Source organism: Sphaerodactylus townsendi, linkage group LG03 (genome assembly GCF_021028975.2).
Source record: "Sphaerodactylus townsendi isolate TG3544 linkage group LG03, MPM_Stown_v2.3, whole genome shotgun sequence".
NCBI classification, from domain to species: Eukaryota; Metazoa; Chordata; class Lepidosauria; order Squamata; family Sphaerodactylidae; genus Sphaerodactylus; species Sphaerodactylus townsendi.
The window spans coordinates 176,512,883-176,527,708 of record NC_059427.1 but is presented as its reverse complement, the minus strand read 5'-3'; the positions used below and the strand labels follow the sequence as shown (position 1 = coordinate 176,527,708).

Below are 14,826 nucleotides of genomic sequence, written 5' to 3'. Positions count from 1 at the left end.
AACGGGGTGGGGGTTTAACTCTCTCCTCCCCTGCCCTTCTCCTGCTGTAAAATGTCTCTATGAAGCTGCTCTTACACGCATACTTGTGGGTGGGACATAAAATGTGTGGCTACTCATACATTCAAGCTATTTTTCCATTATGGACCAACAGTATTCTTGGAGCTTAGATTTTTTAGACATGGATGCCAGGGATTCTGGACACGGCACCATTAGGGAGCATGGTCGGCAAGGAGGGACGCCAAGTAATAAGATCTCTACATAGACAAGCAATACAAAAAGTAGCACATTTGTATAATGAAAGAGGAGATTATATAACGTTTCCACATCTTATGGAGAAAGGAGGTACAGAGAACTGGTTAGTACTAAGAGGAATTTGGGAAAAGATAAAAGCCTCCGGGATAGAAGGAGATTGTATAATGAAAAATTGTATAAAAACATATGATGAAAGAAAAGGGAAAATGTTAGGAGTTTTATATAAATATATGATAGAAGATCAAGAATTTATGGTAAGAGCTGTAATGGACAAATGGCAACAAGATGGAGTAAAAGACACAGATTCTATAAAACAAATAATAGGCAATATAAATAAGATAAAAATAGAGAAATATGCGGAATTGGAGAAGAAACTAATATTAAAATGGTATAGAACACCGAAACAGTTGGCATATATGATAAAGGGACTCAGCCCAAAATGTTGGCATTGTGGGGATAAAAATGCAATTTATATCCATATGTGGTTAGAATGTCCAGAGGTAAAACACCTGTGGGAAAATGTTATAATGTATATGGAAAAATATGTGAAGGTAAAAATAAAGATAAATATAGATCTATTATTTATGAGCATACTGGATTACACAATAATAGAACAAAGAAAGAGAATGCTATTCAAACTTATGATCAGAGCGGCCCATGCAGTAATAGCATTAGGGTGGAAGGACAAAAAAATCTGGACAATACAGAAATGGTTGGAATATATATGGGAACAAATACAATTAGAAATTTTTGACATAATGTCAAGAAACCAAATATGGCAAGAAAAACAAAAAGATATGAAGTGGATTTGGACTGAATTCAAAGACTGGTTAAATGAAATTGGAATCACAGAAGAAAAATGGAAAAGAAGAATAGAAAGAATGGACCTGCTGCTGCACCTTTAAAGAAGAAAAAAAGAAGGGGGGAAGGGGGGGAAGGGGGTAAAAGGATATGGAGGATGAAATATAAAGATGTATAATATAAATCTGTAACAATCCAAAATATCAATTAAAATTTTATTTTAAAAAAAGATTTTTTAGACATGCACAGATGCTACGGACTGGTGTAGTAGCCGACGACAATTTCTCCTACTGAACTACCTTGACAGCTACTGCTTATACCTGCTGGTGACCCCAGAGGGGGAAGGTGTTTGGGACAAAAAGCTTTGTGTTTCCCTAATGATAGCCATCCCTTTCCTGACTACCTCCTGCCCTCACCCAATGAAGCAATTCCAGGGCTTCAGATGAACAGACAAACCTTTGTGTAAACCTCCGAAAAACTGTGACAGAACAACTTTTGGTTAGAAGGTGGGTTTTTCCAAGAAGGGCTCAGTGCACTTTACAGGCACAGCAGCCCTTGAAGACCTCAGTATTAGCGGCAAACGCCAGAAGGAGGCTGCACGTTTCACATCCAGCAGCACTTCACAGGCCAACAACATTTCCAAGGTGTAAGTTTTCCAGAATCAAAGCTCCCTTCATCAGTTACCAGCGGGGGAAGGGTAAGCGGAGTCAAGAGGTACTAGCCAGATTGGCAATCAGTGATTGGCTGTTTTGCTGCGTGGTCTTGCCCTGTCTCTAGGGGAGGCCAGGAGGTGGCATCTGAGCAGTTTCTGCATGTACTGAGTTACACTGCTGATATTAGAGCTGTGCTAGGTAGGAATGGGCGGGCTTCCTTGTAATGCCTTTCTCAGGCCGGGCACCTGGTTCGTTATCTGGGGACGTCCTTCAGGAGAGGCGCAGGCTTGTGAACGAGCCAAGGGGAGAGATGCTGCCGAGTAACGCGGGTTAGTAAGAGGGGGGCACAGCAGCCTCCCTTACTGGGGTAGCTTGGCATGAAAGTTCAGTATCGGCTAAGATCTTATAGTGCAACCTGCTTGAGTTCCAATTCAATCAATCGATTTCGTGCTGATCTCAGCCTGCCTGTTGGGGTTGCTACTCTGAAGGAGATCACTGGGCACCACCTGCTGAGGGGCACTGAGGGGGTTGCTATGGACTCGGGTGTGCACATTACGTCCCACAGCGGGATGTCCTCAGGGGACGGAGCAGCAGTTTCTCAGACGTGCCGCCAGATGGCCTCTTTTGCCACAGTGGCGCAGGAACCCTTCGGATCAATGACGCCCACTTGAGTCTGGAAACTGCTTCATGGGAAATGCATTAGATAAAAGCTTATTTCCCTTTCAAACACACCCCTTTTAAAACTTATGTATTCTTACAAGTAAAAAAAGATTGGAATTGACCAGCTGAATTTCATTCCAGAGCTAAAACGTTACAGCCTTTTATCTTCACATACTGACCAGAGCCAGCGTGGTGTGGTGGTTAAGAGCAGGTGGACTCTAATCTGGAGAACCGGGTTTGATTCCCCACTCCTACACATGAAGCCTGCTGGGTGACCTTGGGCTAATCATAGTTCTCTCAGAACTCTCTCAGCCTCACCTACCTCACAAGGTGTCTGTTGCGGGGAGGGGAAGGGAGAGGAGTTTGGAAGCCATTTTGAGACTCCTTAAAGGTACAGAAAAGCAGGCTATCAAAACCAATTCTTCTCTTCTTCACAGGGTGAAGCCTAACGATGTCCAGTCTAGTGAGTTTCTAGTCCTTCAAGCTGAGCCAGGTGTCTCGGGCATCATTAACTGCATTCATTCTTTTGCAAAACGTATTCCTCGCTGTTTAGAACGGAATTCACTCTTGACTGTACTATTCTGTTGGGAGACACGTCACGGGTCCCATATTTTGTAGAACGGTTTTTCACGTCCCAATACTACCTGTGTGCCATCAAGTTGCAGCCAGCTCACGGGGACCAGCAAGAGACAAGCAGTGGTGGTTCGTCACTGACTTGGATGGGAGACCGTGAAGGAAGTCGGGGGGGGGGGGGGCTATGCAGAGGAGGGAGCGGCAAACCACCTCTGTCCATCTCTTGCCTTGGAAACCTTACAGGGTTGCCCGAAGTTGTCTGTGACTTGACGGCACTTCCTATCATCACCGTCAACAGCTATTTACCGCATTTATGTGTTGAAAATTAGTTTTGTTCGGAACAGGAACTGGGGGCGTCCCAGCCTGCCACTTGCACGCTTTGCCCCTCTCTTGGACCCATTCCCATGACTCAACCCAGTAGGACAAGGGAGGCCACTCACCTTCCAGGCGAAGGCTTGCCCAGTACTTGCGGTGCACGGCAGCCACGTGGGCCAAGGACTGCAGGGCACTGGGGTGAGGGGCCTTTTGCCTGCCCAGCACAGGTGGTGGATCCCCTAGAAGGCTCCGGGTGCACATGGTCATGGACTCAGAGATGGACTCCAGGTTGTAGCCACCCTAGGAAGAACGGATGGTTTAGAACCCAAGCCTAGCCCGTTAGTTCTGTGCAGCTCTGTGCAGCTCGGGGTGTGTGTGTGTGTTCCGTATGCACTGTCTACAGGTGATGGCCTTCAGGAGAACCTTCACTTGTTGTCTGACATGCCCAAAGCATGCTTGTAACTTGGGGTCCAGGATTCAAGATCTGCTGTCCCCACTCAAGGGGACTGATGGACGGGCTTCAGGTCAGGACCATTCACTTGGTAGAAAAGGTGCCGGGGGAAAAAAGAAGAAGAAGAAGAAGAAAACGCAGCAGAAGCAGAAGAAAACGCAGCAGAAGCAGAAGGAGGAGGAGGAGGAGGAGAAGAAGAAGGAGGAGAAGAAGGAGGAGGAGGAGGAGGAGAAGGAGGAGGAGAAGGAGGAGAAGAAGAAGACGCAGCAGAAGCAGAAGCAGAAGCAGGAGGAGGAGAAGGAGGAGGAGGAGAAGGAGGAAGAGAAGGAGGAGGAGGAGGAGGAGGAGAAGGAGGAGGAGGAGGAGGAGGAGGAAGAGAAGGAAGAGAAGGAGAAGGAGGAGGAGGAGGAGAAGGAGGAGGAGGAGGAGGAGGAGGAAGAGAAGGAAGAGAAGGAGAAGGAGGAGGAGGAGGAGGAGGAGAAGGAGGAGGAGAAGGAGGAGAAGGTGGAGGAGGAGGAGGAGGAAGAGAAGGAGGAGAAGGAGGAGGAGGAGGAGCAAGGAGGGAAATTTAGGGAAAGGGGCAAGAAGGAAAACGCGAAGGTTAAGGTGGAGGCCCAGGGCAGAAATGCTGGTTTCAGCAGGAAGGGGACGAAGACAGAAGGAGATGAATACATTGACTCTCGCTAGCAAAATGCTCGTCACAAGTTTGAACAGCCCCTGGGCTCCACAAGCGTTTTGTCTGCTATGGGACAGTGGCCAGTGAAGGTCAGGCAGTGCCTACAGCACCTAGCACAGAACTTAACCTTTGTCAGGAGGATCTTGCCCACTGGCCCTCTGCAACGAAACTCCTGGCCAGACCCTTCTGCTTCGCCCACCCACCAGTACATTTTTACCCCACGCTTCCCGGAAGGAGGTCAGGTTGACAGACACGGCTGTCCCCCAGGTTTGTCCCCACAACAACCCATAGATTGCCCGTGATTTGTGGGGCAGTGCGAGGGTCTGCACCTGGGCCTCCCATGACCTAGCCCAGCACTGCACCTGTCTGCCTCTCCAAGTGGCTGGGAGGATAGCTCAAACAGAGGGGAAGGGGAGGGGCTTGGCTTATCCCTTGCTAGTCCCTTCCCCCCAAAAAAACATCCCCCTCCCAGCTGCATTTAGCCCATATAGTTCCCATCATGGTTCTGCCTGTGCTAATGTATAAACATTGTTGTTCCCAGCATGCATGTTGGCTCCCGCCCACCTCTTATCCCCTTTGTTTACTGCAAATGACAGCCCCCCCATTTCCATTCCCTCCCCTCCCCTCCCACCAATTGCTTTCCTGCTGTTTCCCAAGCAGCCCCCCCTCCCCCCCACAAAAGAGATACTTGGACATACTTCCAGCACAAGAGCCACCTTGCCGCCTGCCAGCCCCATCAGAAGGTGGGTCATGTGTGCGTAGCAGTCTGGTGTCACAAGGCAGCCGCCCAGCGGGTCTCCCCGAGCAGCGTCGAAACCAGCAGAGACCAGGACCAGCTCTGGATTGAACTGCAATGGGGAAAAAAGGCAAGTGAGCGTGCCTCCCAGGCTAGCCTATTTGCCCACTCAGAGAAAGAGTGCAAAAGACGGGGTGGGGGGGCACCCCCTTTCTAACACTCCTGAGACTTGGCAAGGTAAAGGGGCAGCATATCCACGAATCACCACGGAGCACGGAACAGCATCTTCCTCCACAACACCTGCAGCCACCCCAGAACCCGGAGCTCTGAACCAAGACGGGGGCATCTCAGGAGACCTCGCGTGCCTGCCACCAGAAATGGGAGCTCTGTGTCTCTCTGATGTGGTCTGTTCAAAATGTGAGGATGTTGCCTGATGCCCTTGTTTCCTTGCAGCAGCTCCCAGGATGGCACAAAACAGACTTTTAAAGAACCCCCAAAGAAGACTCTGAAGGCTTTTGTACCTCGCTGCATGCCCTGCTTCAGTCATCTCCTGTACAAGCCTTTTGGCTGTTTCTTGCCCCCTCTTCTCATTCTCTTCCCCACAAGCTAAAACAGCTCGCCAGCATCTACTGCATGGCCTCTTTCTGTTCCTGCAGTCCTATTTTATCAGCAGACCGCTGCTCTTCCACACACCTGCACCCAACGCCTCTACTTAAGACTGGGGGGCGCACGTATACAAGCAAACCCACATCTGGTCCATCCATTGTGATTGGAAAACCTGTCTCGGGACCTGGAAATGTGCGGCATCCACCTCATTCTAGATTTAAACGCTATACCACCGTCATGAAAAATGGGCCAGACATTTCAGTTCATCCCTTAAGTCTGTGGGCAGCTGCACCTTCCCATGAAACCCTGAGATTGTAGTTCTGGGACCAGAGGGCTGCAAACTTAGGGTTCCCCAACATGCTGCTTATGGCCTACCCGAGTTTCCCCGAAAACAAGACAGGGTCTTCTGTTAATTTTTGCTCCAAAAGATGCATGAGGACTTATTTTCAGGGGATGACATTTTTTCCCATAACGCCCCCCCCCCCCCGATTAGATCAGCTGCGCAAGAGAATCTGTAACTAAGGCTTATTTTTGGAGTAGGGCTTATATTTCAAGGATCCTCCAAAAATCCCGAAAAATCATGCCACAGCTTATTATCGGGGTAGGTCTTATCTTCAGGGAAACAGGGTACCTTCACACAAAGTAAGAGGCTTTTTCCGCCTTGGTCTGCTCTGCCCTTTATCCTCCCTTTCAACCTCCGTCAGCCTGTTCTGTCTGTGTGTGGGCCTTTCCCCCCTCTCTGGTGGTATTGCACAGCCTCTGTCTTCTAATGAATATATGTGTGCTTAATTCTGCTTCCTGTGGCAGCCATTTTGTACTGTTCCCTGATCATTCAAAAAGATGCCCAAAAAGTTTTAGGACCCCGGCTCTAGCTGAACTCTAAGTATCCTGACTGCACAACTTTCCCCAGAAAATCTGAACTACCCTGTTTCCCCGAATATAAGACATCTCCTGAAAATAAGACTTAGTAGAGGTTTTGCTGAAGTGCGAAATATAAGGCATCCCCTGAAAGTAAGACGTAGCAAAGTTTTAGTTTGGAAGCATGCCCGACGAACAGAACACAGAAAAATAAGACATCCCCTGAAAATAAGACATAGCGCATCTTTGGGAGCAAAAATTAATATAAGACACTGTCTTATTTTCGGGGAAACACGGTAGTATAAAACTGATATAAGTTTACCATCTTGCTATACTCTGTCTCAGAAAAAGATGTTAGCTGAGGTACAGAGGTTGAGAAAATTATATGCTTCCTCATTAGAATGTAGTCCTTTGCATAATTAAACTGAATGGCAAAATGTATTTTTACTTTCAAACAGATTTGGGGTGGCCGGGGTGGCTGGGGGGGATGCGGACTGGGTAGGCACTAGGACTCAGGCAAAGCATTCTACAACAAAGAAGGCCCGGCATGTTGAGTTCTTTGGAGGACTATGCAACCCTACTATTCTCTGTTCCACAGAAAGATGCTAGTAGGGTTGTATATTCCTCCGCCATAGCACAAAAGCCCACCAGACCTGTGAGCAGCAGAGGCATAGGAGGTTAAGAGCTCATGTATCTAATCTGGAGGAAACAGGTTTGATTCCCAGCTCTGCCGCCTGAGCTGTGGAGGCTTATCTGGGGAATTCAGATTAGCCTGTACACTCCCACACATGCCAGCTGGGTGACCTTGGGCTAGTCACAGCTTCTCGGAGCTCACTCAGCCTCACCTACCTCACAGGGTGTTTGTTGTGAGGGGGGAAGGGCAAGGAGATTGTAAGCCCCTTTGAGTCTTCTGCAGGAGAGAAAGGGGGGATATAAATCTAAACTCTTCTTCTTCTGTGTCCTAGTGTCTACCTAGCCCTGCTCCTCCAAAATACATTTTTGCAAAAAAAGAGAAAAAAGTTCTTATATCAAAGCACCATGTTCAATAACGCACAAAATAATGGTTTTGACAAAGGCAGCATGTAAAAATGAATGATAATTCTCATAGTTGTTGGACACTATATTCTATACAATTTTCTCAACTGCTGCTGCACCGCAACTGACCGAACTAGCATCTTTCTGAGGCACAGAGTATAACATCTTTTTTCTGAGACAGACTATAGGAGCCACGAGAACTTCTCTCTGGGCCGTCTACCAACCATAAGATGGCATTCGCTTGACCCCACCCCAGATACCCAGAGTCAGTTACATCCCCTACCTCATAACTAATAGGCATGACAATCTGGTGAAAGGCAGCCAGGTATTCGGCATCTCCCATGCGGGGACAGTTCCAAGGCACGTTAACGGTGAAGCCCTCGCCAGGCCCGCTGCCCACCCGGTCATAGTCGGCATCCTCAGAAGTGGGGAAAAAGGTTCCGTTGTCATAGCGATGGAGGGAGACGTACAGGATGCTATGTTGGAAAGCAAATCACAAGAGGGGAATGAATGTTTGCACACTCCCCCAAATGTCAAATAACCAAGATATTAATTTATTTCCAAGATTTAAACTCCTCCTTTTCGTTCTAACAAATGAGCTTGGTAGGTAGCAAAAAACTATACACACGAAAGCCATTGCGTTGATAAGCAACCCTTAAAAGGGAAACATAAAGGAACAATATTTAAAAGCAACAGCCGACAACTGAGATGTGAAATACAGGACAGGATCACCAGTCGCCCCCAAATGTTAAGTGGTCAGAGGAAGCGGAGCATGTTTTTGCAAGAGGACAATGTCTGTAACTTTGCCCAATTTATTTCAGCTGGAGAATTCTGGTTGCAAAGCGACACAATCTTTTTTCCCTTGATGGGGATCCTTTTTAGAAAGAAATGAGTAGCACTTATCCCAAGACTGAAGCTACTAAAGCAGTTTTTAACCCCCCACCCCTCCCCCGCCAAACCAGGCTGGATCAGAAAGAGAGTTTCTCCAAAGGGAAAAGCCAAACACAGTACCTGGGATCATCTTCAAACATGTGCTGTGTCCCATTGCCATGGTGAACATCCCAGTCAAGGATCATCACCCTGAGGAAACAGGACAGATGGGGACCCACATTAGAGAGCAGCCATGCCAGTCTGCAGTAGAAGAGCTAGACTCGATCCCAGGAACACCGTTCAAGCCAACAAGATGTTCAGGGCACTTCGCTTGCGAGAGTCATGGGTCTGTTCTTCTGGGAGCTACTGGACTCGAATCTAGCTCGTTATTAACTGCTCACTTTCAACATTTACTTTATAACTTGTCTTCCTCACTGGGAGTCGAATGGATTACACACACAAAAAGCACAAACGGCATGAGAAAAAGGAGTATAATTATATAAAATTAGGAAACAATACCCAAACAATATCAGACATGATGATTCGCACAATGAACAGAATGGAATTACAGAGTCAATACACAATATAGTAAGGGCAGTGAAATATACACAATAAAAATACCATATATACTCGAGTATAAGCAGACTTTTTCAGCACATTTTTATACTGAAAAAGCCCCCCTCGGCTTATACTCGAGTATATACGGTAATTCCAAGATGGTGGCCGGAGCTGGGGCTGCTGTGGGGATCCGGTAAGCATGTTGCTGCTTTTTTTCTAACTCACCAGAGAGCCGTAAAAACAAGATGAAAGGACAGCCTGCATAGCATTACAACTAGGTTATGTGTGTGTGTTAAAATGGAGGCATTTCTCTCCTAAGGGTTATTGGTGCGTTGCATTCTAGATTAATACAATTCTTCATACAGTAGTTTACTGCCAAATACTGATGTTGCTGAAGACAAAGACTTTTTTTGGAGCAAAGTTTAGGCTGGCATGTTTATGAATCCCAGAATTATTCTACATTTGGAGGAAAACAGTGGTTCATTTGTGTTCTTAGAATGCTGGAAAGCTGCTCATCCCTGATGCAAACTCTGTTAAGCAACTCTATCCCATCTTGCTCCCAAATCTTCTGTTTTTAGCTGCTGCTGAGTCAAGTGCGAAGGTTTATACTCAAGTCAATTTTGTGGTAAAATTAGGTGCCTCGGCTTATATTCAGGTCGGCTTATACTCAAGTATATATGGTAATACATGCCTTACGTAGTCGCACGGATTATAGTCCTACTCCCCTGAAGCACTGAATCACCTTCCTGAGTCCTTAACATTATCCTCCAGCCCTGTTCCCTTCATAAAAACGCCCTCCCGAATAATTCTGTCTGTGGAATGATCCAAGTGTGGGAGCCCTCCTGGTCTCTACTGGCAGGCCCTTCCACAAGCTGGGGGCCACGGCAGATAATGGATGTGGATGAGCAGCTATCTATCTGACCTGTTTGCAGGGCGGTACCTTCAGAGGCCATTGCTCATGTGAGCAAATATGTTGTTTTGGGGAATAAGGTGCACTGCATTTTTTTTTAATCTTTGCATGCAGTGTAACTGCCAGTGTGTTTTCCTTACTGTTTGCCAGGACTACAATTCCCACAATTCCAAGACAGGGAGCAACCAGGAGAACTAAACCAGCTTAAGGCATTGAACAGATGGGCTCTGTAACACGCCCCACCCCCACCGTCAATTCCACTCACCTTATAGGATGTCCAGCCAGGCGCTGGGCATATCGTGCTGCCAAGGCCACCGAGTTGAAGAAACAGAAGCCGCAGGCCGTGTCTGATTCAGCGTGGTGCCCGGGCGGTCGGACAATGGCTACACAATTCTGGACCTGGGCAACCCCCCAAAAGAAAACACAGTGTTGATGCTCAAAGTTGAGTCACAGCTTTTTCCCAGCAGGTGAAGGGGAAAGAGGTGAAATGTGAGAGCGTCACAGCATAGCCTTGTTTGTGAAGGCCAAATTAAGAGTTAAAGGAAGCCAAAGGCTCTCTTGGCTGGAATCAACTGGCTATTGTGGTTTTTCCGGGCTGCGTGGGTGTGTGCTGGTCGTTTTTACTCCTAATGTTTCGTCCGCATCAGATGTGGGCAAAACATTAGGAGCAAAAACGGCCAGAACACACCCACACAGCCTGGAAAAAGAAGAGAAGAAGAAGAGTTTGGATTTATATCCCCCCCCTTTCTCTCCTGCAGGAGACTCAAAGGGGCTTACAATCTCCTTTCCCTTCCCCCCTCACAACAAACACCCTGTGAGGTAGGTGGGGCTGAGAGAGCTCCGAGAAGCTGTGACTAGCCCAAGGTCACCCAGCTGGCATGTGTGGGAGTGCACAGGCTAACCTGAATTCCCCAGATAAGCCTCCACAGTTCAGGCGGCAGAGCTGGGAATCAAACCCGGTTCCTCCAGATCAGAGTGCACCTGCTCTTAGCCACTGCTCTTAGCCACTATGCCACTGCCAATTAAAGGAGTCTCCTTAGCCACTACGCCACAGGCAATTAAAGGAGTCTTCTGACCTAGGGCTGAGCCAGCACCATCATCTATAGGCTTAATCTGAGGCCTGCAGAAGTCTAACTGCCACGTCTTGTAGGGCAAACTAACCTTTAACGCATTCTGTTTCAGGAACACTGTGGTCAGCGTTCCTTCTTACACTTGTAGCATACAGTAGTCCCATTTTGAATCTCCTAGAGGAGAAGTCTGCAGTTTAAAGCTGGACTGAGCCCAGCCCAGCCCTGCCCCTGAGCTCGACATGGAATTTGGGGGCCAGTTCCTTGGGGAACCATTACAGAGGGGCAAAAAGAGGTTGCCAACCCCAGTTCTACAGCGATCAGTCCCGACAGTGAAGTGAACCCCTTTCTTTTCCACCCCCCCTGCCCCTAAAGGCTCCTGTTGCTCACCTTCCCAGAAAGCACCGCTTCTACTGCGCTGAACGCAGAACCGGCTGCCAGACGGGCACACTCATAGGAGCTGGCACAGATGAAGATGGAGTTGTACTGGTTGCCATGGCGGTGCAGATCACGGGGCTTCATGGTGGCAGTGGACTTCACCGCCTCCACGTACGCTGAGCTGCGGGGAAGGAAGGTGCCGTGAGTCTGGCTCCCCTAGTGCCCCATAAGGAGTGGAGCAAGTACCTTCCAAGAGGCCGAACCCACCGTCCTCAACCAGAGACAGGAAGAGACATTCCAATATCTAGTACCCCCAGCAAACCTGTGGCACATCTGTAACTCCTCTTCAGTAGCAAGTCGGGCAGGGAGGCGGCAGCATCGCTCAGTCAGACGTAACTCCCCGTGGCGCTGGAAGATCCTGGAGACCCTCTGGGGCAGCTCTGGATGCTGGCTGCAGAAAAGAGAGGTGTTTTTCCCCCCACAGGGATGTGTTGTCCCCATGTTGCCGATGTGGCTTCTAATACATATACATAAGCCTTTATTGGCATAGTCAGAAAGAAATACATAAATCAGGAGCAATTGCATGAATACATAGTAAATAAAAGGCCCCACGAGGAGCACAACAAGTACGTTCTGCTGAGAACTCTCAACTATCTCCGCAATGAAATTGGCGATCTCTTCACAAAGACCGGGGTCCGAGTTGTGTAACAATAGAGATAGCCTAGTCCAGGGGTAGGGAACCTGCGGCTCTCCAGATGTTCAGGAACTACAATTCCCATCAGCCCCTACCAGCATGGCCAATTGGCCATGCTGACAGAGGCCGATGGGAATTGCTAAATCTCCGGAACATCTGGAGAGCCTAGGTTCCTACCCTAGATCCGAATAAATCCAGGCAGCCCAGATTGGAAGAAAAAAAGTAAGTTGGTGTATTTAGATCTGATGTTATCAAATCTGGTGCAGTGCAAGAATTGGTGAGTCAGGGTTTCAACCACATTAAGTTTGCAACTGCATAACCTTGCAGATTTGCCTAAGTTGCTGAACCTACCCTTTAGTAGGGCAGAGGGCATAACGTTAAATCGCGCAATGGTAAGGGCTCTCCTTGCGCGTGGGTTCGTTAAGGTATGGAGGTAATAGGCCATACGTCTCTGCTCAAATGGAATTAGGAGTTGTGTTGGAGAGCAGGTTCGTTTGGCTGCTAGAGGCTTCTAATACAGTACACAGGTAAGAGGGCTTCTACACAAAAGGTTCAATAAACATCCACCAAGCTGAGGACTGGACCTCAGGGAATGATAACTAGGTGAGACTTTCAATGTCCTGGATGAAGCATAAGAGAGTCCAAAACTGAAATGTAATTAACCAGGCCCTTGTCTCCTAAAGATGCTGTCCTGACTCTAAATGCGGTATACTGAATATCCTGTACAGGAAGCCAGGTGGAACTCATTCCAACCTCTACACACCAGGTTCCCCCAGAAATTTGGTGGCGGTTGTTAAATTATAGTTAAATCTGAGTCAGGTTCTCTGAATTGCCAGCTTTCATTTTTTTAAGGAGAAGAAGGAGGAGGAGGAGGAGGAGGAGGAGGAGGAGAAGTAGAAGAAGAAGAGGAGTTTGGATTTATATCCCCCCCCTTTCTCTCCTGCAGGAGACTCAAAGGGGCTTACAATCTCCTTTCCCTTCCCCCCTCGCATCAAACACCCTGTGAGGTGGGTGGGGCTGAGAGAGCTCCGAGAAGCTGTGACTAGCCCAAGGTCACCCAGCTGGCGTGTGTGGGAGTGCACAGGCTAACCTGAATTCCCCAGATAAGCCTCCACAGCTCAAGCGGCAGAGCGGGGAATCAAACCCGGTTCCTCCAGATTAGATACACGAGCTCTTAACCTCCTACGCCACTGCTGCTCACAGGTAAGTCTTTAGCACATTCCATGGGGAACTGGGTTTTTTTCTGTGCACCAGGAAAGAAGCCAGAGACCTTTTGAAAATGGGAGCTAGGAATTCAGAGAACCTGATACATATTTTGGTATAATGTTATAGTATGATTCAATCACCAGTTTAAAATAAAAGAAAGCCTCTCTGTGATAGGGAAAAGAAATGGCTCCCTCAGGGGAAATGGTTGCTGCGTGGGTCGTGCCAGGAAAATCCACACTTTTCCCACCCATTCAGCATGAATCTAGGCTTTTCTGTGATGTTCCCAAAACGTAAGAGCAAAGGTGGTTTGAGAAAGAATGGGAAAAGCTGAAAAGCCGGATTATGTTTAAAGTGTTGGTTTTGACCTTCAAAGCCGTTCGCGGTCTCGGACCTGCATACCTGAGGGACCGCCTCTCCCCATATTGGCCCGGTAGGCCCCTCCGCTCCTCGGAAGAGGACCTACTTGTGATCCCTGGCCCAAAAATGATCAGGCTGGCTTCGACGAGGGCCAGGGGCTTTTCAGCCCTGGCCTCTACCTGTTGGAACAGGCTCCCTAGGGAGATCAGGGCCCTGCGGGACTTACAGAGTTTCCGCAGGGCCTGCAAGACAGACCTGTTCCGCCAGGCGTTTGGCCAGCCTGGTTAAAAAAAACAAAACATCTACCATGTCATCTGGCCTCCCGTGGGCACAAGGGGGGGAGGGGAGTGGCCAGACGCCATTCACATTTTTAAACGGGTTCTGTTTTTATATAATTGATATTTAAATTATGTTTTAATGTTTGTTTTACCCTGTTGTGAACCGCCCTGAGCCCTCAGGGGGAGGGCGGTATATAAAACTAATAATAAACAAACAAACAAACAAACAAACACACAGGAAGTGCACAAATGGGCCTTTAGGGTATGGGGAAGCAGGAAAAAAAGCCATTTGTCCACAGTGTTGAACTTGGCTGAAATATTGTTTGTGGAAACACTGAGAGAGAACAAGAGAAAGAGCTAGAATGTGTGCACACAGAAAGGGAGGACGGAACCCAAGATGCCAATGCAGGTGTGATTCAAGGGGCTGTGACCCACTGTCCCCAACCGGCAGACGACAAAAGGAGGGGACGCATTCAGCAGACCGCCTTAGACAATCTGTCAGGACAGCAGAGCAGGATCTGTCACCACTACGGCTTGGCTTGGAAACAGGAAAGCACTCCGGCCTGCTGGAAGGTGGGCTACCAATTATGAACAGATTATTTCACTGAAAGGATAGTGAGCATCCGAGAGCCTGGGGTGAAATCGGAATCGGAATCTTTATTACAGTCGTAGACCAGTATAAGCCACCATAAGGTCAACGTAGTATGTGCAATCAAAAGAAAGCAAAAGGCGACAAGCTCAAAAAGAACAGGCACAAGGGGACAAGGAGGCTGACAGACACAGTGTTGTAATTATACCTATCAAATCTAAGCCTATTTTATGGCACGGACCATCCTACGGGTTATTTCAAATGCTGAAATCTGAACTGGACACCTTCGCATCTCCAGCTCGC

The 14,826-nt window shown here is 48.0% G+C and overlaps 1 protein-coding gene across 5 annotated transcripts in view; it reads right to left on the bottom strand.

The window, feature by feature from the left end:
- HDAC6 (histone deacetylase 6) overlaps positions 1–14,826 on the bottom strand; it is a 51,752-nt gene that overhangs the window by 10,263 nt on the left and 26,663 nt on the right. For all 5 annotated transcript variants that reach the window (XM_048490376.1, XM_048490375.1, XM_048490380.1 and 2 more), the window contains exons 18-24: positions 11,722–11,850; positions 11,412–11,580; positions 10,220–10,353; positions 8,628–8,696; positions 7,900–8,092; positions 5,080–5,229; positions 3,380–3,554 (exon numbers count right to left, since the gene is read on the bottom strand). In XM_048490376.1, coding sequence (XP_048346333.1) covers positions 3,380–3,554; positions 5,080–5,229; positions 7,900–8,092; positions 8,628–8,696; positions 10,220–10,353; positions 11,412–11,580; positions 11,722–11,850 — 1,019 coding nt within the window. The remainder of the gene's footprint in view (positions 1–3,379; positions 3,555–5,079; positions 5,230–7,899; positions 8,093–8,627; positions 8,697–10,219; positions 10,354–11,411; positions 11,581–11,721; positions 11,851–14,826) is intronic.